General features: G+C 38.7%; 2 protein-coding genes and 1 long non-coding RNA gene across 6 annotated transcripts in view; all 3 read left to right on the top strand.

Annotated features, from left to right (window-relative positions):
• FBXO3 (F-box protein 3) overlaps positions 1-17255 on the top strand; it is a 32762-nt gene extending 15507 nt beyond the window's left edge. Inside the window, exons 4-12 of one of the 3 annotated variants that reach the window (XM_082410531.1) lie at positions 350-464; positions 1998-2202; positions 3802-3847; positions 6705-6789; positions 7636-7758; positions 9093-9208; positions 10797-10987; positions 14550-14735; positions 16129-16264. In XM_082410531.1, coding sequence (XP_082266657.1) covers positions 350-464; positions 1998-2202; positions 3802-3847; positions 6705-6789; positions 7636-7758; positions 9093-9208; positions 10797-10987; positions 14550-14693 — 1025 coding nt within the window. In that variant the 3' untranslated portion in view covers positions 14694-14735; positions 16129-16264. Of the gene's footprint in view, positions 1-349; positions 465-1997; positions 2203-3801; positions 3848-6704; positions 6790-7635; positions 7759-9092; positions 9209-10796; positions 10988-14549; positions 14741-16128 lie in introns of all 3 variants that reach the window. The other 2 variants (XM_082410532.1, XM_082410533.1) reach the window with 2 other exon arrangements.
• Positions 1-24516, top strand: part of LOC309636906 — a 382209-nt gene that overhangs the window by 157817 nt on the left and 199876 nt on the right. The window lies entirely within an intron of this gene.
• Positions 20595-24516, top strand: part of CD59 (CD59 molecule (CD59 blood group)) — an 18205-nt gene continuing 14283 nt past the window's right edge. Inside the window, exon 1 of one of the 2 annotated variants that reach the window (XM_082410651.1) lies at positions 20595-20706. The gene's annotated coding sequence lies outside the window, so the exon portion shown is untranslated. Of the gene's footprint in view, positions 20707-23331; positions 23431-24516 lie in introns of those variants that run through there. The other variant, XM_082410652.1, reaches the window with a different exon arrangement.

Below are 24516 nucleotides of genomic sequence, written 5' to 3'. Positions count from 1 at the left end.
ATTAAGACAAATAAGATATGCTCTAAAGTTTTGTATTGTACTGTGAAAAAACTATTGTGGATTAGTTTCACTGGTGCCTGCCATTCCATATTTTGCTTAGTGCCAGTGTTTTCCCCATGGAGAGGAAACTGAGAAATTTGCTTCCTCAGTGCTTCAAACATCAGAGCTAATCTAAAGTGATATAATGTTCCTCTGAATTTTCAATTCATTTCCCTATATTTCAGCAAGTACATTTTGGACAGAATTCATTTGCTCTAAGATTGTATCATTGGCTAGCAGATAGATTGTATTTCTTCTTAGATTTAAGGCTTATGGTTTCTTGATAATTTGCTTTTTTGTGCATCTGCAGAGGGTGCTCGAGAGGAAGACCTAGATGCTGTGGAAGCTCAGATTGGCTGCAAGCTTCCTGATGATTATCGATGTTCATATCGTATCCACAATGGGCAGAAGTTAGTGGTTCCTGGGTGAGATGTTCACTGTTTGAGTTATTTTTAATGATACAAGTTATTTTCTAGAATGTAAACAAATTGTATTTGTAGTTACTCTTAACAGATTAAAAAGTATAAGAATTTCCTCTTGTTCCTTATAACAATCCATAAGACAAAATCTATAGCTTGACTTTGATTTTACCAAAATAGATAATGTCTCAAAAACATGGTTTCTATTAACACATCTTTACAGTTAAGATGGTTGGGGTGGGCCTACAGGACAGGAGAGGAGATGTGTGTGTGGGTATAATTTAACTAAAATTTAACTAAACCTGTTCCGAATCCTTGAAGTGTTTATCCTGTTACAGGCCAAGTAAAGTATTTTAGACAGCTTGATATAAGTTCTATGAATCATACATGTTAAAAGTAATTTGTTCAGCGCTACATACACTTAACTAAAGAAAATATTAGTTTTGTCCTATTCAAGCATAGTCTATAATTGAATGGCCTATTTTAAACTTACTTCTAAACGATAGGAAGTATTCACTGTGGAACCTTTTGGTAAAAGCAGACCATGCAGTAGCTCTCAAATTTACTCACAGTTTTTAAAGCTATATGCTTCGAATGGTTCTACTCTCTTTGTTCCCTCATGAAATTAAGGTATTTCAGAGACATTGCACTTGTGACATACTGATAGGAATTTAGGTAGAACTTTGCATTGTTCTTATTAGAACTTGGTATCTCTTTGTGTGTGAAGAACCATATGAGGCTCTGTTACCATTTCAGATCAGAGTTGAGTGAGTACAGGGAATCTAGGAGGTGATCATACTGAGGTTACAAGGTGGTATTCAGAAGTCAAATATTGGGCAGTTAGGACTAGATAAGCCTAAATCACTGGGGTTTTTTTCTATTCTGTTTTCCTGTCAAACTGAAACTTGACAAAATGGAAAAATTGTCATATTTCAAGAACCAACAGGAGAGAACTATACTAAGAGTTGCTCAGAATTGACATGACAAACAGATCATGATTTCAACACAGGGATTTTTATCTACCCACAGCCCAAACAGTGAGACTTAGGATGAGACTCTCATCAAGGACCGACACCTGTGTTGTTCTCATACGTATGAGTTTAGACCCCATACATCCCAAGTTTATGAAAATTTGGACAAGGATTAAGCTGATTTCCATTTATACTGCCTGGTAGGATAGTGTAAGCTAAAGGTTGTATCAAGATAAAAGTATCAGAGAGAACATTAAACATTAAATTAGTCATACATACATATATAGCAAAACACTGGCAAATTATGGTAAGATAGATTTTTGAAAGCAATAAAACTATTTTTCTTTTTAAAAGGTTGGCATTTAGACAGTTTAGACATTTAGGCTTTTAATTTAAATCAGAATCCTTCCACTCAAGAGTTTGAATTTAATATATGCAGAAATTGTAGTGCTTGGGGTATTCCTGGTTTAGAATTGACATGTTAATCGTTCTTATAAAGTTGTCAGTGTGAAATTATTATTCATCAAAAAGATTGCAGTTGACTAAATTTTTGAGTCTATATTCTCAGGTTGTTGGGAAGCATGGCGCTGTCTAATCACTATCGTTCTGAGGATTTGCTAGACGTCGACACGGCTGCTGGAGGCTTCCAGCAGAGACAGGGACTGAAATACTGTCTGCCTTTAACTTTTTGCATACATACTGGTTTGAGTCAGTACATAGCAGTGGAAGCTGCGGAGGGCCGAAACAAAAATGAAGTCTTCTACCAATGTCCGGTAAGTAGGAAGCGTGTTTAAATGTGGCTTTAAGATGTGTTCTGATGGGTGAATAAAATGTGCATTAGGAATTTTCAGGGTTGTAGAATGTGTATAGAGCATTATGCAATTTGATTATAGACGGATCTAACTAGAAGGCTAATATTCTGATATAATGGCATGGAATGCTAAAAGAAAATTTCACCCATGGACAAACAATGCAAGCTATTGTGCGTACGGAGGGAAGCTGTGATTTGTATTAGGACATTTTAAGTTTAAGAAAAACTAATGAGGAAAAAAACAAAACAAAACTAATGAGAGACTCAAGAGGGAGGGGATATGGGGATATATGTATACGTATAGCTGATTCCCTTTGTTATACAGCAGAAACACACCATTGTAAAGCAATTATACTCCAATAAAGCTGTTATAAAAACAAAAAAATGAATGAGCTTTTTGTTGAAGTGATTAATTGTAATATAAATTTCTAACTTTAGCTTTTGGACATCATCCATCATCATTCGCTTTGGATTCAAGTTCTGAGTGCAATAGAAACTTTCTAAACTCTTTCTTCAGTAGGTATTTGAGTTGTTGAAAAATGTAGATCTTTTTTAAGAGGCTTTTGTTATGATTTTAATGTAAGCACAGAAAATATAGCATTTGGTTTCATTCTTATTTCTTTGATTCTCAGTCATTCCTCAGTTGCAGACCTTCTGCTTTCATTTTTGCCTAGATGTGAACTTAAATAGAAAATATTTTTCAGGGACTTCCCTGGTGGCACAGTGGTTAAGAATCCGCCTGCCAATGCAGGAGACACGGGTTCGAGCCCTGGTCCGGGAAGATCCCACATGCCGCGGAGCAGCTAAGCCCATGCGCCACAACTACTGAGCCTGCGCTCTAGAGCCCGTGAGCCACAACTGCTGAGCCCACGTGCCACAACTACTGAAGCCTGCGCGCCTAGAGCCTGTGCTCCACAACAAGAGAAGCCACCACAATGAGAAGCCTGTGCACCGCAACAGAGAGTAGCCCCTGCTTGCCACAACTAGAGAAAGCCCGTGTGCAGCAACAAAGACCCAATGCAACCAAAAATAAATAAATAAATAAATTTATTAAAAAAAAAATTTCATAGTTATCTGAGACATGTGACTCCATATAACATTTAAATTATTTAAAGAGCTTGCATAGCTTTTAATTTTTTTCTAAGCATTTTCACATCTTTTATCTCATTTTTGACTTGATAGCTCTGTAAAGTTGTAGGATGATGACTTGGTCTCTCCATTTACTGAGAGAAGAGACTAATCTAGAACTGTTCAGGTCCCTTGACTGAATTCAAAACCCTGTCTTCTGGGTTCATAGGCCATGTGTCTTATCACGGTTTTAATGTCCTAATTGTTTTCTTGAAGGATAATTTATTAGTTCATTGTAACTAATAGGAAGAGCCTAAATATAGAAATCATAAGAGCAGAAACTGAGAAGTGAGGAATGTCTGAGTATTGGTTAGAGCACTTAAGTTATTTTTATCTGTTTTGTCTTGTCCCCAGGGAAGGATACAGATAGTGAACAATGGGGAATTAAGTAAAATATATTTTCCTTGATTACAATATTCTTTTTCTCACCTAGGACCAAATGGCTCGGAATCCAGCTGCTATTGACATGTTTATCATAGGTAAGAGAAAAGTCTCTTCTTTCTGGTCAAAAAAAATTAAGTTGGTAACAACATTTCTGTTACTTGATCAACTGGCAATTTTATATTTGTATTTCTTAAAGCTTGCTCGTTCATAAGGTACTATAACTAGGTTCTCATTAGAATAGCCCTTGTACTTTATTTGACTTGGGTTTCCATTTGGAAAAAAGCCATGCCATATACAACCTTGTGCTCTTAGGATTTTGCTGTAGAACAGTGAAATGTATAGAACTGCTAGGAATGTGTATATAGTTCCCTTACACACACATGCATTTTCCATCGATCATATTAATACATAATTAGAGATATAGATACATAAAATAACTATACTCTTTCTCTTTTGGTGCCAGTGCTATAGTAAAATACTGATAAGTCACACCAGAGACCTCAGACCAGCAGTCTTCAGAGACCAGGATAAACTGGGCCTTATAAACTGCTTGGCACACCTGGTTTTTCTTGGCCTTAAAAGCGTATTTCTCAAAGGATTTTGAGAACAATTCAGTTTGTATTCAAGAGCAGCTCACCCCTTTGCTGTTCATCCATTCTTGTTTTGCTTAGATTTTGCTCATGTAGAAGAAAAAGAGAAGCTTCCTGACTATCCATTCTGCTTTTTAAGGCATTTCTGGAACATATTAAACATCATTATATAGTAAAAGGATCTTGCAGGCCAAGGCATCTGTATTTAATTGTATCTCCTAATTGGAACCTTGAACAGAGTATAAGTCTCTGTGTGTTCAAACTACGGCATATTCTAGGTTTGTGAAATACTTCACAGTATCAAGAAGTTCTCACCCCTACGCAGTCAGTTATAAAACACTTTTAAGCTTGGTTCCTAGCGTTCAGCTCACCCTGATTCCTGTGGTCTATGGTGTCTAAGTTAAGCACCCTCTGGGGGTTACGGCCTTGCTCGCTGCCCTCTTTGGCGTCTCTGGGTGGCACGTACTCTGAGAACATGATCGTCCTGGCTCTAGTCCAGTGGAGCTGCTCGGTTTATAAACTAAAGGCTGCCTGAGCTCTAAGGTAAGCTGCCGGCTAGACGCTGTGAGTTTCTTAGTCTTAGTTTGGTGCTGGTCTGACATGGTGTGGAAGACCCCACCACTATGGCAGAGTACTAAGGTCTGAGAATACTCTTCTGGGAGTTGGGGTTTCTCCTAGAATGAGAGAGTAAAGCAAAAGATTTGAGATGCACTGGAAGAAATGAGGTGGGAAGTTAGTGCTGGGAGGAAAGATGAGAAAGCATCTGATCTGCCTTTACACTACCTTGATAAAACCCCAATACTCTCAAAGGAACTGCAAGATATGGGCTTACTTTAAAAGGTAAACTACTGTAGAACATATAAATTACATCTTAATTCAGCTAAGTTTGACTTTCTTGGAATTTTTGGTAAAACATAAGATGGAATCTCCTGATATTCAGTGCATTATTAATACATATTTAAGAAAACTGGAATCTATGTGCAGATAAGTTTAGTGGTGAAGGCTGCATGGAAAATTTTATCCTTATTTTAAAGAACACACTTTGGTATGTGTTGTAATAAATTAAGGTACATTAAAATACACCATGCCCATTTCTTTTTTAATGTAAATCATAAGAAATTTCTTTTTTCTTACATAACATTTTAGTTCATGAAACTTACAAAATGATTTTTTAAACTCTGCAGGGAAACTGCTAGTTCTCAAAACAGAAAATTGTACCTTCTGTGAATTTTAATAACATTCATGTGGCCCCTTAATATCTAGCTCAAAGTGGATAGAAGATGATCAGTGATCATTTGAATAAAGTAGCATTTAATAAATAAAGGGTCAGAGTGGGCCATTAATAGACATTGAAAAAAGAGTAAACTATTGTAGTTTACCTTCTGTCAGTTGATACCTTTAAAATTTTAAAGCTGTATATTCTCAGACTCAAGCTTAAATTGTATCTTCAATCATTCCCTAAATAGAATTATAAGTAAATACATACTATAAATTTAGCATCTGACTTTCAGTGTGGCAGAGTACAGGAACTGGGTTAATAGAAACAAGATTATGAAGAAATTCACTGAACAACATTGATTAAGGGACTAGTATGTGCTAGGCACTGAGCTGTATTAACAGTAAATGATGGGGGTCTGAGAAAGTTATGTTGTATTACCTACAAGAGGCAACATAATTCATGTAAATACTTGTTATTGATCCAATCACTAGGTCACGGATATATGGTCTGGACTGGACTATCCCAGTCATTCTTCTCTGCTTTGAGCTGGTCACTGAGAGTATGGAGGACCGCTGTACATTTGGATCTGTAGTAACGCAACTGGGCTACTTTGGGATTGGCCTGATGCCCAGAACTCCACAGTGCTATACCCCTATTAGATGTCCAGACTGAGCCTGGCTTCTGCCAGAATTGTGTGCATGAGTCAGGATGTGCCTGGACCAGGGATGTACCCTGATCATCTGAGGATAGGTGCTGATACTTTTTCTGTAGTTTCTTCCTAGACATAGCTATATCTCCTTTGTTCTATATGTTCCAGAAATTATAGACAGAAGGCTTTTCATTCTTGTACCAGAACAAATTAAAGTTTAAAAGTCAACTATTTCGTTTTAAGTGTAAAAAGTAGTTTGAAGGTAGTCGGAGGATTCCCTAGCAAGGTAGTTTGGAATAAGATTGATAGAACTGAGGATAGAAATTTACCTTATAAAGGATTAGTAGAATGGTATATATAAATGTTTCTAGTTTTGATATCACTAGATATCACTATTAAGCATAGAGAAATTGTCGTTTTTTCCCTTGTTTCCTGTATAAATTTAAAAAAACTATTTGTCCTTTTCTCTTTTTTTTCCCCTTCCTTTTTTACAGGTGCTACTTTTACTGACTGGTTTACTTCTTATGTCAACAATGTTGTATCAGGTGGCTTCCCTATCATCAGAGACCAAATTTTCAGGTATTTCACTTGGGGCTTTTTGGAGTGGAATGATTATAAATCAGAAAAAAACATCAGTTACAGATCATGAGTTGAAGTTTCCCACGAGGGTTAATAACAGAACCTCTCATCTTAAATCTCACTATTTTATTCTCACTTTAAAGCCAAAACATCCAAACAGTTGAACAGCCAGTATTTTTTTCATCTGGAAGAATCAAGAGAAAAAACTGATTTTGATTTAGAAGCTGTGGCTTTATAGTAGTTACATAGTTTTTTTTTTTTTTTTTTTTTTTGGCGGTGGAGGGGGAGGCTGTTGCCAATAACAGATTTACTGCGAATAGCAAGTCAGTAACTATTAGCTCCTGGAAAATATTAGTCATTATCTCTAAATGGAACATTCAGGTATTATAGATGGAATTAGAGGTTGGTTCACAGTAGCCCAGTTGGCAGAAATCATACGTTAATTACACATTAAAGGCCTCTAGAATAACAATACTAACACATTTTTATTGTCAGAGTCACTGTGTATAGGGCATAGCTGGGTTTTCAGTTGTTCCAAAAGTTTCCTTAGCTCTGAAGACTGAGATAAGCTCTTTTTAGTTTCCAGGTTAGTTACTGATCCATTATTTGAACCACTGGTCGTTGAACCTTGACTGCTATCATTATTGATTAAGAGTCTTCAAGGTTTTCTAGATTGTTTGTTCTTTTAAGCTTAATAACTATACCTTTAAGGTGCCAAATACGATTTAAATTTGTTTTTATTGTAAAGTAAAATATAAACTATTTTGCATTGTGTCTTTAAATCTTTTATCTTACAGAATTGACGTTTGTTGATTAAAAAATGTTTAATTTTTTAAAATTACCTAGATATGTTCATGATGCAGAGTGTGTAGCAACGACTGGGGATATTACAGTTTCAGTTTCCACATCGTTTCTGCCAGAACTTAGCTCTGTACATCCACCCCACTATTTCTTCACATACCGAATCAGGTGAGAATTTTAAATGGGGTCACCTTTTGGGATGTATCTTATGGATGTGTTGTTATCACCCCATTTGACGTGATATAAAAACACATTCTGAAAGGCAGCTTCTTGCTAAAGTGTGGAGGTAGGTGGATAACAAACAAATTTTCTACAATATAGTGTTTGTAAAGCACCTTGAGTTTGTATCAACCTTTAAGTTATTTCTTCAAATATAAGTATTGTGCCAGGTACTTTGAGAGGTGGACCACTAAGCTGTAATCATCATGAAAGGTCAGTATTAGAGTTATAATGCGTTCTGAAAGCTATGAAATTGCCCCAAGATAAAACCATGCATTTCAGTTTTATCTTGCCTGTCTATATTTAATTAAAAGTGTAATAAATATTTATTGAGTACAGCCTGTATATTAGACATAGTGCTGAGCAAGCCCTGGATTTGGTTAAATAAAAAACAAATATTAAATACACTTTAATTAGAAGTACTCTGTACTGTGAGGTAAAGATAACTCATTGCCCTAAGGGATTAAGAATGCTTTGTTTTCAGATGTATTTTTAAATACTTTATGATATATATTTTTTAAAAATACATATACATGCATATATACATACTAGAAATAATAGTAATGTATACTTAACCAGAAAGCATTCTAGGATTTTGGTATTGTATGAAGCCTTTGATATGTCCAGTTACACATATTCAGATGAATGTTGTTTTAATTGTTTAATTTAATCCTGCCTAGGATTGAGATATGCTTAAAATAGTAATACCTACACGTGCTTATATGGTATTCTAAATGAAAATAAGAGTCAGCAGAGTCTCAGAAAAAGGAGGGAAATAATAGTATTGGAAAACAGAGTCAAGGTATAAATAACCCCAGTAACTGAATAGTGGATGCACGAAATAGTGACATTTTGCTCTGAGCTTTCTAGAAGCTAATGGAGAAAAGGGCTGTATAGCCTTGTAGTGAAAAAAAAGACTCCATTTTTTAGAACAGAAGTTTTTCGTGGCACCATATTCTAGAAAGTGTTTCCCACATTGGTCTTTATTTGAACAGCAAAAGATTGTTGTCACCGCTGTGTTTGAAAATTTTTATGTTGCCCTTTTTATTGTTAATCCTAAATGAAAGTCAAGTGTGTAAATTGAATGAAAGCATTTCTGTGGGGGAGTCCAGCTAATTAGGCCAGTATCTTTGCAAACTTACAGGAATAGGTGATTTACACAGACTTCGGGTTGGGTTTCTTAATTTCCTTTGGAAATCCCTTTCACTGGCTTAGCTCAAAATACGGTAGCTCTTAAACAGAAAAAAACCAACGTGTCTCTACCACTCCATTCTCTTCTCCAGGATTGAAATGTCAAAAGATGCACTTCCTGAGAAGGCTTGTCAGTTAGACAGTCGCTACTGGAGAATAACAAATGCTAAAGGTGATGTGGAAGAAGTTCAAGGACCTGGAGTAGTTGGTATGTGTCCCAAGATTTGGGTTTATACATCAGTTGCTTCTAAAACATTTTGGAGAGTATATATGTGATACATAGCTTGGCAAATGCATGATGTAGTTAGTGGATAAGACTGCATCTTTTTAATAGCTGTGTTTCAGTGTGAAAGATATCATAGATTCTGAATTCTTCTCCTAATGCAATATTTTGCTTCATAAATATAATGTGTAAAGGTCATTATTTTATCAGTTTAGTACCTGAAACATGAACTTTTCTAAAATTATAGCAAACTCAATTATTCAGGGATTGAATTTCCATTCTGTAGATCACACGGGTTTCTTGCTTTTCCTTCTTAACTGCTTTATTTTGTTAGCTGGATAATTATTCATTATCATATTCTGTAGGGTTACAGGGTGTATGGCAGAAAGAGAAAATAAATTTCATATTGGTCATCTTTCTGAAATTTCAGGAGAAATGTTAAACTTAATAGCACAGATTTTATTGTTTTTTGATTTCAATCATCTCTAGCCTCTGATTACCGTTGACATTTAAAAAAATTATGATTATCATAAGTTTCTGAGACCTCAGATTCTTCACGTTTTGTATGTGTACTTCAGGAAAATAATATTATTTAAGCTATGTGCTTTTGTTATGTAGAATTCAGTTTAAATTGAAGTTGTTTTAATTAATTGCCACAAATAGATTCATATTCTACGTGTCTTTTTAAGGAATTTTTCCTGGATATTAAAGAATTTTATTAAAGCTGTAATTCTTTTTCTGTCGTTTCGTCTATTGGTGTAAAACCTTTCCCTTGTGACTGCCATTTTGTCTGGGCTAAATGCTTAAGATGCATCTTCAGAGTTTTATGTTTTAGTCTCTTGCTACATTTAAACATTTAGATTATCCTTATCTCTGTTTGAACTAGAATATGTGACACTTTTTATTACCATTGTCTTAAAGATTGTGTCTTCAATGCCTCTCCTTTTTTTTTAAATTATTTTTTTATAAATTAATTTTATTTTATTTATTTTTGGCTGTGTTGGGTCTTCGTTGCTGCACACGGGCTTTCTCTAATTGCGGCAAGTGGGGGCTGTTCTTCGTTGCGGTGCGCGGGCTTCTCATTGCAGTGGCTTCTCTTGTTGCAGAGCACGGGCTCTAGGCACACGGGCTTCAGTAGTTACAGCACACTGGCTCCGTAGTTGTGGCTTGTGGGCTCTAGAGTGCAGGCTCAGTTGTTGTGGCGCACGGGCTTCATTGCTCCGCGGCATGTGGGATCTTCCCGGACCAGGGCTCAAACCCGTGTTCCCTGCATTGGCAGGCGGATTCTTAACCACTGCGCCACCAGGGAAGCCCCCCTCTCCTTTTTTAATTTTCATTCTACTGGATATCACCCCCCCACCCCCCAACACACTATAGGGAATTAGGAGAGTACAAAAAAATGTCAAAATAATCATAATCCCATCCCAAAATATTAACATTTTGTTATATTTCCTTTTAGATTTTTTTCTAATTATGCATTTTCTTTAATATAGTTTAAAGAGGACATATCGTGTTTGCTATAATGAAGAACTAAATATTATACTTTAATTTATTGTTACTGTTTTCTCTGCAGGTGAATTTCCAATCATCAGCCCAGGCCGGGTATATGAATACACAAGTTGTACCACATTCTCTACAACATCAGGCTATATGGAAGGATATTATACCTTCCATTTCCTTTACTTTAAAGACAAGATCTTTAATGTTGCCATTCCCCGATTCCATATGGCATGTCCGACATTCAGGGTGTCTATAGCTCGATTGGTAGGTTAAATTTTCCTCTGGTGCTAATTTTACATGACTTTGTAGAATGAACTCCACAGAGGGTCTTTGTTGATTACCCAGGCAGATAGTTTCTAAATGGTATTTCAGAGAACCCGAGAGATTTTGAGGGAAATATCTTTGGGGGGAGGGGGAGATGTGGTAATATGTTGGGGGGGGTGGACAGTAAGTAAACTAGGCTCCAGATTCTTCAATCAGAGTAACTCTACTATTATGTTTTTGTTGTTGTTTTTATTTGTTTGTTTGTTTTAAATAGACTTTATCTTTTAGAGCAGTTTCAGATTCACAGCAAAATTGAGCAGAAGGTACAGAGATTTCCCATATACCCTCTGCTTCAACTCATGCATAGACTCCCCCATCATCAATATCTCCTGCCAGAGTGGTACCTTTGTTACAGCTGGTGAACCTACATTGACACATCATTATCACCCAAAGTCCACAGTTTACATTAGGGTTCACTCTTGGTGTTGCATATTCTGTGGGTTTGAATGTATGTATAATGACATGTATCCACCATTACAGTATCATATAAAGTAGTTATTAGTTTCAAAGTTTCAGTGTCTTTTCCAGTTTCCAAAAACAGTTTTGTTGCCTAATGAGAATCACCACACTAGACCAGTTAGAATCGCCTTTATTTCATTTCATTAAGACTGGGGAAGCAATTTCTTACAGTGGTTTTGCTAGAACTCCCAATTTTTAAAAATAATACAAATATCCTATAAAATCATTACAAAGAAGATTTAATGGGTAGACTTGCACTTTTAGTAGTCTCTCTTTGGGATCATTTCCTAAGTCAACTAGTTGTATTTTTGAAATCTCATTTCTAGGGTGACAGGTATAGCGGTAACCCCAATCTTACAGGCTATAAAATGATTAAAGAAAATTATGACACTTGAGTTATACAATAGGAATAAATTATGAATTGCATACCCACAATATAATCAAGTCATAGGTGTCAAATGTTCAAAAAAAGCCCTCTAGCTCCTGGGATGACCCCGATGGGTGGGTCTAACATAAGTCTGGGAAGATAGACATGATATTGATCTAACTTAGAGCGGATACATTCCCAATTCCAGTTTGGAAAGAGAAAGATGATGATGAGACTTTAGGCCATTATACTTGTGGTATTTCTGGTGAAAAGAATCTACAGCCTGGGTTTGGAAGTGAAGTTTAGCTTCCCTCCCAGTGGTATATTTCCAATACTGTGAATTTGCTACTTCCTGTAACAGTCTTCCATTTTTGACTAGTCCCATTTCTGTATGAGATTGGTATCATCCTTAAATGTTTGATACAATTTATCAGTGAAGTCATCTTGGGCTGGATTTCTCTTGTGGGAACGTTTTGAGATATGAATTTTATTTCTTTAATATTCATATTTTGTTTCATGTTTCACTTTCGGTAATTTTGTGTCTTTCAAGGAATTTGTCCATTTGTTCTAAATGTTGAATTTATTTCCATAAAAGTTATTTGCAGTGTTCCCTTGATATCCTTTTAATGGCTGTAAGAGCTATAGTTATATGTAGTGTTTTGTTCTTAATATTGGTAATGTACATCTTCTCTTTTGTTCATCAACTTAGCTAGGGGGTTGTCACTTTTATTGATTATTTAAAGGAACAATTTTTGGTTTCACTGTTTCTCTCTATTTGTTCATTTTCTGTTTCATTGATTTCTGGAGTTATCTTTATTTCTCTTCCACTTACTGTGGGTTTAATTTGCTTTTTTTTTACTTCTTAAGGTGGAAGTTTAAATTATTGATTTTAGACCTTCTCTCTAAGCACTGTTTTAGCTACATTTCACAAATTTTGATGCATTATTTTCATTAACATTTAATTCAAAATATTCTCAGATTTCCCTTGTAATTTAATTTTGATCTATGTCTTTTCTAGAAATGTATGAATTTCCAAACATTTGGAGCTTTTCCAGTTACCTTTTGGTTATTGATTTCTAGTTTTGTTATGGTTAGAAAACTCGCTGTGTATAATTTCAATCTTTTTAAATGTTTTATGGCCCAGCATTATGGTCTATCTTGGTAAATGATCCTTGTGTATTTGAAAAGAATGTATATTCTGATATTTGGGGGAATATTAATTCTATAAATGGCAAGTCAAATTGGTTGACTATTTTTCAAGTCTTCTATATATTTACTGATCTTTTGTATGTGTGTGTGTTCTCTGAGAGATGATTGTTGTAATCTCCAACTATAATTACAGTTTTGTCTTTTTTTTAATTCTGAATTTTTATTCTTTTTAATTTGCTTCATGTATGTTAATTATACACAAATATGTTTAGGATTGTTACATGTTTTTAATGAAGTGCTTCTTTTATTGTTATAAAATCTCTATCTATGGCAATATTCCTTGCCCTAAAGTTGCTATATATTCCTGACCTAAAGCGTAAAGAGTGTTGACATTTGTTTGCATAGGTAGTTTGTGTAGTTAAGTTACTATTGGGTCAGTCGATCCTGTTGAGGCTTGTTTTTAATGTTTGTTAGGGTCGGGATAGAATAGTCTTTACTTAAGGACAGTAGTTCTCAGACTTTTCCGTCTCATGATCCCCTTCAGCTCTTAGAAGTTATTGAGGACTCCAAAGAACTCTTGCTTATATGGGTTATATGACATTTATCATGTTAAAAATTAAAACTGAGAAGTTTTATAATATTACTCCTTTTTTAAAGTCTTAAATTTTTAAATTTATAATTTCAAATTACAATAATAAACTCATTACATGTTCAACCCTCTCTTAACTATGTTCTTACTTAGAGTTTTAGTTTCCTCCCAACCACAAAGAAGCATATAAAATCTTGATCTGCCTTGTGGAAAATGTTTCCTCTTTCTCGAGGATGAGAACTCAATAAAATGAAATGAGAATTCTGGATTTATTTCTAATCAACATGAAAGAGGCAATGGGGATTGTATTTGTACTGTGTTTATTTGTATTGTACCTTTCCTGTTTAAAAATTAGTTTTCTTGATATGGACGTTGAGTTGTTCCCCTTATTTGTCCACTAACCATATATTATCATACTTAATACTTCCTTTTGCTTTATACTTTGAATGTTGCTATAAAACATTTTTTGGTTGGTCTTAAGCCTTTTCTTGGTCTAGGTAGTTTGTTTTTGGACACGTTAGAGGCTCCTGCTGCTTATTTATTTCCATTCTTGTCTGTGTGTTGCTCTTTCCATCTACTGTTTGTAATATGTACACTTTTGTCTGAGATCATCAGCAATCTCCCTCTTTAGCTACATTGATTTAACAGTTTTTCTGTTTTTTTCCTTAAGATAATTAATAACCATACAACCTGGATTTAATGTTTCAGAATTTCCTAAGCTTTAATCCTCTCCCCCTTTTGTACCTTCTACTGAATTTTAAAGTCTTTATTTCCCAGATTAAAAAAAAATCAAAAGATAAAAGTAATGAAATATATTTATGTATATTTTCTCTGATTGTTGTTGTTAGTGTTATAATAAATCCCAAGTGACAGTTCCTTTGACAAATTCTAAAGGACATTTCCTTTCCCCCATGTTAATTAATTTGCTTGCTCAACAGATATTTATTGAGTACCTACTAGGTGCTGGGGAAAATGCAGTGAACGATATAATCAAAATCTCTGCCTTCAGGGATGTGATGTACAGCATGGCGACTATGGTTAATAACACTGTACTGCATATTTGGAAGTTGCTAAGAGAGTAGATCTTAGAAGTTCTCATCACAAGAAAAAAGCCCTGTAACTATGTAAGGTGATGGATGTTAACTAGATTTATTGTGGGGATCATTTTGGAATGTATACAAATATTGAATCATTATGTTGTACATCTGAAACTAATATAATGTTGTATGTCAATTATGCCTCAATAAAAATAAAAAAATAAAAAAAGAAGAAAGTTGAGGAGATTAAAAAAAAAATCTCTGGCTTGGAATTTACATTCTAGTTGGAAGAGACAAAGTGTAGCAAATACACACGCCTCACTATGTCAAGTAGTAATACGTGCTCTGGAGAAAACTCAGAGTAAGGGAGCTAAGAAGTATGTTGTTGGGTTGTTCTGATAGACAGATGTGTCAGGGAAGGCCTTGGTGACATTTGAGTTCAGACTTGAAAGAAGTAGAGGGAGCTGGGTGGATGTGTGGTTGAAGGGTGTTCCAAGCAGAAGAACAGCAAGTACAGAGGTGCTGAAGCACTAATGTGCTTGGTATGTCTGAAGAACTGCACGGAGGCCAGTGTAGCTGGAGGGCAGTGAACAGGGGAGAGTGGTTAGAGACTCGATCACGGGGTAGTGGGATGCTGCATATGCAATGCCATAAAAGCCTTGGTGGAAGGACTTTTGCTGCCATCACATCCCAAGTTTCCCAATACTTCCCACATTACCAGCTAGGTCCTCCTTGCCCTTCAGAATTCTGTCCAATACAGTAGGTCCTCTCATTGAGTCTTCAAATGTATGAGAGAGAAAACCAACAGCAGAATGGGTCAAGACTCAATTAGAGACACTGCTTAAAAGGAACTGAAGTTCCCAAGAGATGTTCAGATATTGGATGTTCAACATCACTACTGCCTTATTCCGAGAGCCTTCAACAAATTAATTTAAAAGCAGAGTCTACCGATGCTGATTGTCTTTATACTAGGAGCTCAACAGAAATCTCTTAGACCTCCTGTTGACAGTACATAAAACTTACCAGTAGAGGTCATACCTTAGTAATATTTTCAGATCCTCTTTTCTGTAAGCATGTAGGTTAATAAAGAATTGTTACTCAATACACTAATAAGTTCAGTAAAATTTTATCTTGGGTTGTTAGGAGTGGTCTGTTTGCTACATTGTGTGAATTACCAACCACCATGTAAAAAATAAGTACTATATTGATGAAATATATTTACCATTAAAACCACATTGAGCATTTTAAAACTTGTGATAGAATATATACTCTAGAATTTGCATCAGCATGTGCATTATGAAAATGTATAAAAGGCTATAAAATTCTATTTTAAAAATCTATAAACATTCTCTGAGAAGTCTATAAAAATTCATATTTGGCATGCCCAGTTGTTTAGATTCTAGGTAAATGAGAATTTATATTAAATAAGAGTAAAAAAACTGATGGAAGTTCTTATCAAAAGATTGTTTTCTCTTTCAAGGAAATGGGTCCTGATGAATATGAAGAGATGGAAGAAGAAGAAGAGGAGGAGGAGGAGGAAGACGATGATGATGATTCGGCAGATATGGATGAATCTGATGAAGAGGACGAGGAGGAGAGACGGAGGAGAGTCTTTGATGTTCCCATTCGAAGACGCCGCTGCTCTCGCCTTTTTTAGCAAGCCTCTGCTGATGGAAGCCCTGGGGTGAATCAGCCTGTTAAATAGATTTCTCAGTAATGTAAATAACTAAATTGTTCTCAGCTTACAGAAGGAAAACTAGCATGAAATATTGTGCCAGGACCTGGGTTCTATATGACACTACTTTAGGAACTGGATGGTTTGAGTTTGCTTAGTGTTTTTGAGGTAGAGGAGGAAATGGGAATCTTTTTTTCCTCTTCTAGAAGTCAGTGGGAGAATAGTTCTCTAGCTAAGGAACAGACATTTTTTTGTTTAAAGATATTTTATACTTATAAAAATATGGAAATGGGAGGGAGTAGAATAAGGATTTAAAATGAAGCAGAAATACCTACACAAGGATAGAGAGAAACTGTGTGACTGAATGATTCTGTGAAAAGACTTATAAGTTATTTAGAAATGAACAGAATTTGTAATTAGGCTAATCCATTTAGTGAGTCCTATATATTTTGTACTCACAGGGAACTAATTGACTAAATAGCTTGAATGCTAGTTGTCCTTTCTTAGACAATCTGTCCTTAAATTTAGAGTTTTCATCACAACAACCTTGAATTTAAAGTCTATCAGTATGACTTTGACCTTGAATTTAGTCTTCAACTCTGCCAACCTTGAATTTAAAGTCTTCAACACTATGACCTTTATCACGTTGTTCACAGATGCATCATTTTTGAAGTGTAGTGTGTAAAAGTATGTATTGTGTTGTTTATTAACAAAAGATTCTTCACAATATCTCATGTAGTCTAAATTTGGAAATACTGCTTCTGTTTTGTTTCCCCTCTATATACTTGACTGTCTAACTTTGTGATAAGTGACATGAATTTTAAGTTAAGATTAAGTCTGTTTCCCTAAAACATGGATTTTTTTGTAATTATATAATTGAGAGTTTGGAATGAAATCCTCCAAGTGTCAAAAACTCACATTTTGAAGACATATTTTGGTTCCGATCCTGTATTTTGTATAATTGCCTATTTCCCATAAACTAATATTAATAAGCCTTTGCTCTTAAGATGGAAGATGAGATCAAAACTCATTGGCCTATTGCCAGAGGCCCATTCAAAGTCATTTCCTGGCTTTGACGATACTGTCATGTACTCCTCCTTGCAATTCCCCCAGGAACAGTTCTTTAGTAGGGAAAACTGTAGGAAGAGGGAGGTATATACAGGATTAAGCAGCTGCCATCAGGGACCATGAAGGCAAACTTAGTCTTTCATACTGGCACATGTCAAAATGTTCTGAAGTGGAGTAAGTAGTTTTTCCTGCTTATTTCTTTTTAAATAGGCTCCCAAATCTATTATGCCTATCCTTTTTTTTTTTTTAATTTTTATTTATTTATTTATTTTTGGCTGTGTTGGGTCTTCGTTTCTGTGCGAGGGCTTTCTCTAGTTGCGGCAAGCGGGGGCCACTCTTCATCGCGGTGCGCGGGCCTCTCACTGTCGCGGCCTCTCTTGTTGCGGAGCACGGGCTCCAGATGCACAGGCTCAGTAGTTGTGGCTCATGGGCCTAGTTGCTCCGCGGCATGTGGGATCTTCCCAAACCAGGGCTTGAACCCGTGTCCCCTGCATTGGCAGGCAGATTCTCAACCACCGCGCCACCAGGGAAGCCCTATCCTTTTTTTTAATCAACCCACTGGTTTTTTGAAAAATAAACTTCCCCAGTAAATCAATGATTTAATTAAAACTAGTTAACGTTGGAAGTTAAAGCTGGCGCCAGGATACCTTGCCATTCTTTGCATCTTTCTTTTTTCAGAATGGCCTCTCTTCTCTCAGTTCCCAGAGTACTCATGATGTCCCAAATCTCCCTGCCACCCCATCCAATCCTTGCTCCTCAGAATGCTTCAGGCTTGCTTATCCTTCCATCAGAATTCATTCTCTTAGTATGTTGAATGAATGGTCTCTAGTTCATACTAAGGTGTGATTGATTAGTTGATAACAACCTCAGGTGTTTTATTTCATTGGCAAGAATGTGTATTCACACAGAAAAGGGATCTAATAGTTGGTCAGACTATGCTTTTGGTGGAGCGAAGCCCCTTTCTGGCTCCTAGGTCCCTTCAGAACACCACTTATCTTTTACTCATTTGTCTGAAGCTTGATGTATCAGGAGAGGCAGATATGTAAATAAACCGGAGCTTAAATAGCTTAGGGTTTTTTTTTTCTCTTGTGAAAAGTAGGAGGTAACTAGCTCAGGACTGATAAGGTGGCCCAATGGTGTCAACATTCTAGGTTCCTTCCATCTTACTGTTCTACCATTCGTAGCAGACTTTAACCTTTAAGGTCACCTCATGACTGCAAGATAGCAACTGCAGTCATATTGTATTCCAGGAAGGCTGATGAGAAAAGGGAAAAATTAAATGGAAAGTAAAAAGTCAATCATAAGGCTGGAGAGAGGTAAACCAGCCAGGTCTCCAGCAGGTGGATAAGTAGAGAAGGGGCAAGAGATGCAGGTATTAACATGGGCAGCCTGGAAACCTGGTATGAAGGAATTGTAATGGCCCAAGTAAGACATGCTACAGGCATGAATTAGGGCAGTATCAGTAGGAGTAGAGTGAAGAGAGGATGAAATTGAAGTAGCTAAATGATAAAATAGGCAGGAGTTGGTGATTGCATGTGTGGGAGTGGAAGAAATAGAAGTTGATTCCAGGTACGGGGCTTCATTTATGAAAAAAAAATTGCAGGAAAAGCAGTGGAACATTGGAGATGAGTTCAGATTTGGACACATTTTGAGTTCAAGGTGTTTGTGGGACATACAAATGGAGTTGTCCAGTAATCAGTTGGATATGAATATGAAGATCCAGGGAGTGGTCGGGACTGGAGAATAAAGATATGCAAATCATCTGCAAACATACATACAGTCATCCCTCGGTATCTGCAGGGGATTTGTTCCAGGACCTCCACAGATACCAAAACATGCTCAAGTCCCTTATATAAAATGGTGTAATACAGCCAGCACTTGGTAACTGCATATTCTGCAGCTGGTTGGCCGAACCTACAGATATGGAGGGCCAACTGTATTCCCAAGGTAAAACAGTGGGTGCACTATAGTCTCCCAGGGAAAACATACAGCCGTGGTTCTCAGTCCAACCCTGGCAACACCACATTATGAGAGGGTAATGGAAAAGAATCTCAAGACCGAAAGGTCAAGGAACTGGACGCAAAACCAGGAGAGAGTGGCATCTCAGAACCCAAGAGAGTTTAAAGGAGGAAAGAGCTTATAGGATGCATAGAAAATGCATGTGGAAGAGCTTTGTAAACAAGCTATCATAGGAAACACATGTATTAGCTGATTTAAGCAGACACACTTTAAATATCAAAGCAAATCTTTCTGATTTGAGAATCCTGTTTGTATAGAGAAAACCGAGATTAAGGCACCACCAAATGAAATTCATTCCCTGACACCCCCAAAGCCATCAGAGGATCATGGTAGAAGGCATGTGTCATGACCAGTTGTCATATGATTTCCCCTGCTTGAACTTTGTCATGGGTTCCTCCCGCTCCCGATTCAACATGAGCAGTCCTGAGATGCAATACCTTCTTACCCTGATCCTCAAAGAGTCTCACAGTCCCAACAGAGGTCAATCTCTTGGAGAAAGACCTGTACTTTTGGCCTGCTTTTCCACTCCCCCTTGTATGGCGCTCTTTAAGCCGGTTCTGCAGTGCGTAGTGACAAAGTGATAACCAGAAACTTCAGATTACATCTTCACCTAAAAATAACGTTCTAGGGACTTCCATGGCGGTCCAGCTGTTAAGACTCCCGGCTTCCAATGCAGGGGGCGTGGGTTTCATTCCTGGTCGGGGAACTAAGATCCCACAAGCTGCAGGGCACGCCCCCCCCCCCCCAAAAAAAAAACCCACAGCAGAGTTTCATCTTGGTTCCAAACAAGTCACAGAGGTGACTATGGCTGAAGGGTACTTGGAGGCTACCAGAGCCCGAGAGCAGAAAGGAGCCTCAGGCTGCAGCCAGGCTGGCTAAACCGACAGCCGGGCCAATTGGGAGCTTGGCAAGGGCACACAAACATTTTGAAAAACATTTTCATATTTTTTTCAACAAAGGAGGAAAATTCATAAGTCTTGGAGTTTCATATTGTTTTGGTTTTCGATAACAAATCGGAGGAAGAACATCATAAACCTTCCGTTTTCAGTGTTTTACCATAAAGGTCTTAATCTAGTCCTGGCCACAGGTCTTTTTCTGCACCGGGGCCTGGAGCCCGCAATTGCGCCGGGTCGGGTGACCTTCGCTGGCAAACTGCGGCGCGCAGGGCCAGGCCGGAGCCTGGGCGGGGTGGGGCCGGCGGGAGGAGGCGGAGCCCGCCCCAGCCGAGGCAATAAAAAGGGACTGGACGGCCTGAGCAGGCGTACCCGCGCAGAAGCGGACGACTGGGGCTGGAAGGTGAGGTCTGGGGGCCGGGAGGGGAGAGGAGCCGCGCTCCCAGACCGGCACTCGGGGATGTGGGCCGGCGCATGCGCCCACGGGCAGCTGGGCCCGGGCCCCTGCCATCGCGGGACTGGGGGGTTTGGAGGGTCCGAGAGGGCCGTGCCCACCCTGCGCCGGCCTCCGCGCCCGGGGACGGCGAGATCCGGCGCCCTTCCCCCCGCCCGCGGCCCGCAGCCTCCCCGCGATTCCTTTGTATACGACCAACGAGAAGGGGGGAGCGGGCGCGCTTTCCCAAACACCCCCCATTCCGCGGGCCCTGCCCTCCATTCCCCTGGGAGTATTTGTTTCGAAATTTGAATCTGAAGGGAAGCTCTTGCAGTTTAGGGAAAAGAAATCGCATCGCACCTTGAAAGGAGGTTAATGCCATCCCTGGAAGTTATGGACATTCTTCTCTTCCTCTGGAGGTTTAAATTTTGAATTTTAAACAGCAGGGTGGGGTCGTGACTTAGACATTTTAAGTCCAATTTTAGTTTGCTTGGGCCAGCTTGGGCCGCACCCTTCATAGAGTCTGACGGCAGACTTTTAAGGAAACGTTAAGTAGTGGTTATTTCCATGGATCCTGGAAATGTACCAGGTAACGTTCCATTTCTCCTCTGACGTATGTGGCTTCACCCCTTATCCCGGAACTCACACGGAGAAGAGCTGGGGTTTGTGACTCACCCTGGCAGTAGTTGTGTGACTTCCGAAACTCGGGTCTCGTCCGTGCCCTCGGAGTCTTTGTGAAATAGCGATTCGGCCTGGTTGCCACCTAGTGAAGGCTCTGGCTCAGGCTTCCTCCGGTTTTCCTTTTGACCAGTGCTTTCCTTCCTTCCTATAATGCCTCATGTCCCCTTTGAAAGTGCCTCCTGCCGTGGCCAGCTGATTCTTTTAAAAATCCTGTTCTTGGCCAGTTTTTTGAGGACATCAGGGGGCTCCAGCTGAGACCTGCCCACCACTCTCAACTGCAATAATTCTATTTCATTCTAAACAAATCAGCCCATACATTTTACAAACCTAGAGACATAGCCCACACCATATCAAGGTTGCTTGTGATGATAGACATTTCTTGAAAAGGAGGGAGAGACCTCAAATACAGGCGAGATAATCCGAAGATTACTTTGCGTACAATTCTGAGAATCACAGATCAGGGAAACAGCTCTTTCCTACCACCCTGCTCTCCGTTGTCTAGCTTCATCTGTCGGTGATGATGGCTCTGGAATGCTCCTAAAATAAGTACAATTTGACACATGGTTTGCTTGCAGAGAAGTGATGAAGTTCATTTGTGGTCAAGGGCCTGGGCTTGGCACCAGTTTGAGTCTTGGCTCTGCTCTTACTGGCTGCGTAATCCTGAGCATGCTATTTAACCTCATTTTCTTATTGCTAAAATAACAGGCCTTACTTCTTAGGGTGTCATAAGGACTAAACGAGATAATTCGTGGAAAGGGCTCTGTGCGCCCCTGGTAAGTGGAGAACAAATGTGGCTGTTAATGTTTCAGTACCCATGTTCCCCGCTGGGGGCAGCTTACTCCCAGTTCTCTAAGGAAGGCACATACAGCTCAGAATGTTAATTGAGGGAGGTGCCTGACTGCGGACCAAATGTGTGAAACTATGGCTTCTGTATTTTCAAACAGAAAACTATGAAGAAAACACCTCATTATGCTGAGTAGCTTGTAAGGTAAAAGTCCAAATACAAATGGATGTTAAGAGTGTGGAGAGCGGGTGTCTAATGGAATTCAGCTTTGACAGCTGCAGGTACAAGCTCTTGAAAAGAAATGCATTAAAAATTCTGGGCCAGCTCCAGAAGAACCTCACAAACAAAAACGCCATAAACAAAACCAAGCCCAGAGGTGCTTGAGATTTTCCAAAGCGGAGGACATGTTATTACTACACCCTATATCTTGTGAAATATCTTCACTACACAGTTGGCTCTGCATGTACAATCTCAAAGGGCAGGGCCGTGACGAAGCTGTCTGACAAGGGCCCTCTTTGGAGAACTAGAGACTTGAGTTCCTGGGACAAAGTGCAAGGAAGCCCCTTCCTTGTTGAGGAAGCTTCCGATGTGTGTAGTTTAGAGAGTTCTGAGATGGTTGTCTCTGGCACCTCAGAGTAGCTGGGAGGGGCTGTTCATTATGATGGTGGCTTTCTGTTTGTCTCTACTTGCTGATGTAATGACTTCTCTGAGCTGAGTGATCTTTGTGTAAGATCAGTGATCTTCTCAGCTTGCCTGGCTGTGTGTGTACAAGGTGATAAGGAGGCAAAGCCCCAAGCCACTAACACTACTGGCCTCCAGGTAATGTTAAGTTACTTGTGAGTTACTGGCCCCTGGTAAATAGAAGCAAGATCCACCCTGTGTGTCTTTGCAACTAACCTGTTGCCTTGGGAACAGGTAATTTCATCCCCTGGGGCCTCCATTAATTTCCTATAAAGTAGGAACGTTGGGTTTAATTTTTGAGAATACTTCTAACCTTAAAGTTTATCAGCCTCTAAGGCTCCAGGTTCCCAGGAACAGAAACTATACTCCTGGGCATCTGTGAATCTTGTGGCAACGTCGCCGATGTAAAATCTCTTCTCTGGTGGCCTTTGTTAACCAATTTATTTCAGAAGCTGAATTCACAAGAAGTTTCCCCACCAGAGAGTTTAACTGTGGTTAAGAGCTCAGACCTGGGTTTAGATGCTGCTCTGCCACGTACCAGTTCTGAGGTTGGTGTATTCATTTTCTATTACTGTTGAAACAAATCACCACAAACCTAGTGGCTTAACACAACACAAATTTATTAATCTTACAGTTCCATCTGTCAGAGATCTGACCCGGGCCTCACTGGGCTCACATCAAGGTGTCAGCAGGGCTGTGTTCCTTTTTGGCGGCTCTGTGCGAGAATCTGTCCCCTTGACCATTCAAGCTATTGGCACAGTACAGTCTTTGGGGTTGGAGGACTGAGGTGCCATTTCCTGGCTGAGTGTCAGTTAAGGACCATTCTTCACTTCTAGAGGCCACCTGTATGCCTCAGCTGTGACCCCCTTGCTCTGTCTTCAGAATCCCCATGGGTGGGCAAAGTCCATCTCACTCTTTGAATCTTCAGCTCTCAGTGTGGTCCCCAGTTAGAAATGCTAATTTCTAACTGGACCCCACCCAAGACCTGCAGAATCAGAAATTCTAGGGTCGGGGCCCAGCAATCTGTATTTAACAGCCCTCTAGGTGATTCTGATGCCCACTAAAGCTAGAGAACCAGTACTGTTACCCTATTTTATTTTCTTCCTGGTCTTTAACATTAGTTGGTGTCCACCTCCGCTAGATTGTAAGGTTCTTGAGAGTGGAGCTTCGCCTGGTTCAGCAGTCACTGTAGCCCAGTGCCTAGCATGGCACCTGCTCAGCTCACAGTGGGCTCATAAATGATCGTTGTGGAGATGACTGGGGGGTAGGTGCCGAGACTGAACTTGCTTCGTAGAGTAAATATACCCACCGATGTATTCCTTCAGTTTGTTAGGTCATTGGAGTGTTAAATATTTTATGTTCACATTTATTTGGATTGTTTAGATAGATAGATAGATACGTAGATAGGTAGATAGATATTTGGGGGGACTGGCTGGGGTCTTTGCATGGACAGCAACACGTCTTTGTTTTCCTATTTAAAATAATGGAATATAGGTTTGCACTGTCCATAAACTGGCTACCCAAAACATTTTCAGGAACTTGATTAGGGACGCCTGTATTTGTAAATCACCTTGCAACTTGTAGCTTCCCCTTACATCTCAGGTGGATGGAAATGAATAAATAATGATCAGGTT

Source organism: Balaenoptera physalus (genome assembly GCF_965194825.1).
Source record: "Balaenoptera physalus genome assembly, chromosome: 10".
In the NCBI taxonomy this organism is placed as follows: domain Eukaryota; kingdom Metazoa; phylum Chordata; class Mammalia; order Artiodactyla; family Balaenopteridae; genus Balaenoptera; species Balaenoptera physalus.
This window is presented reverse-complemented; position numbering and strand designations above follow the sequence as displayed.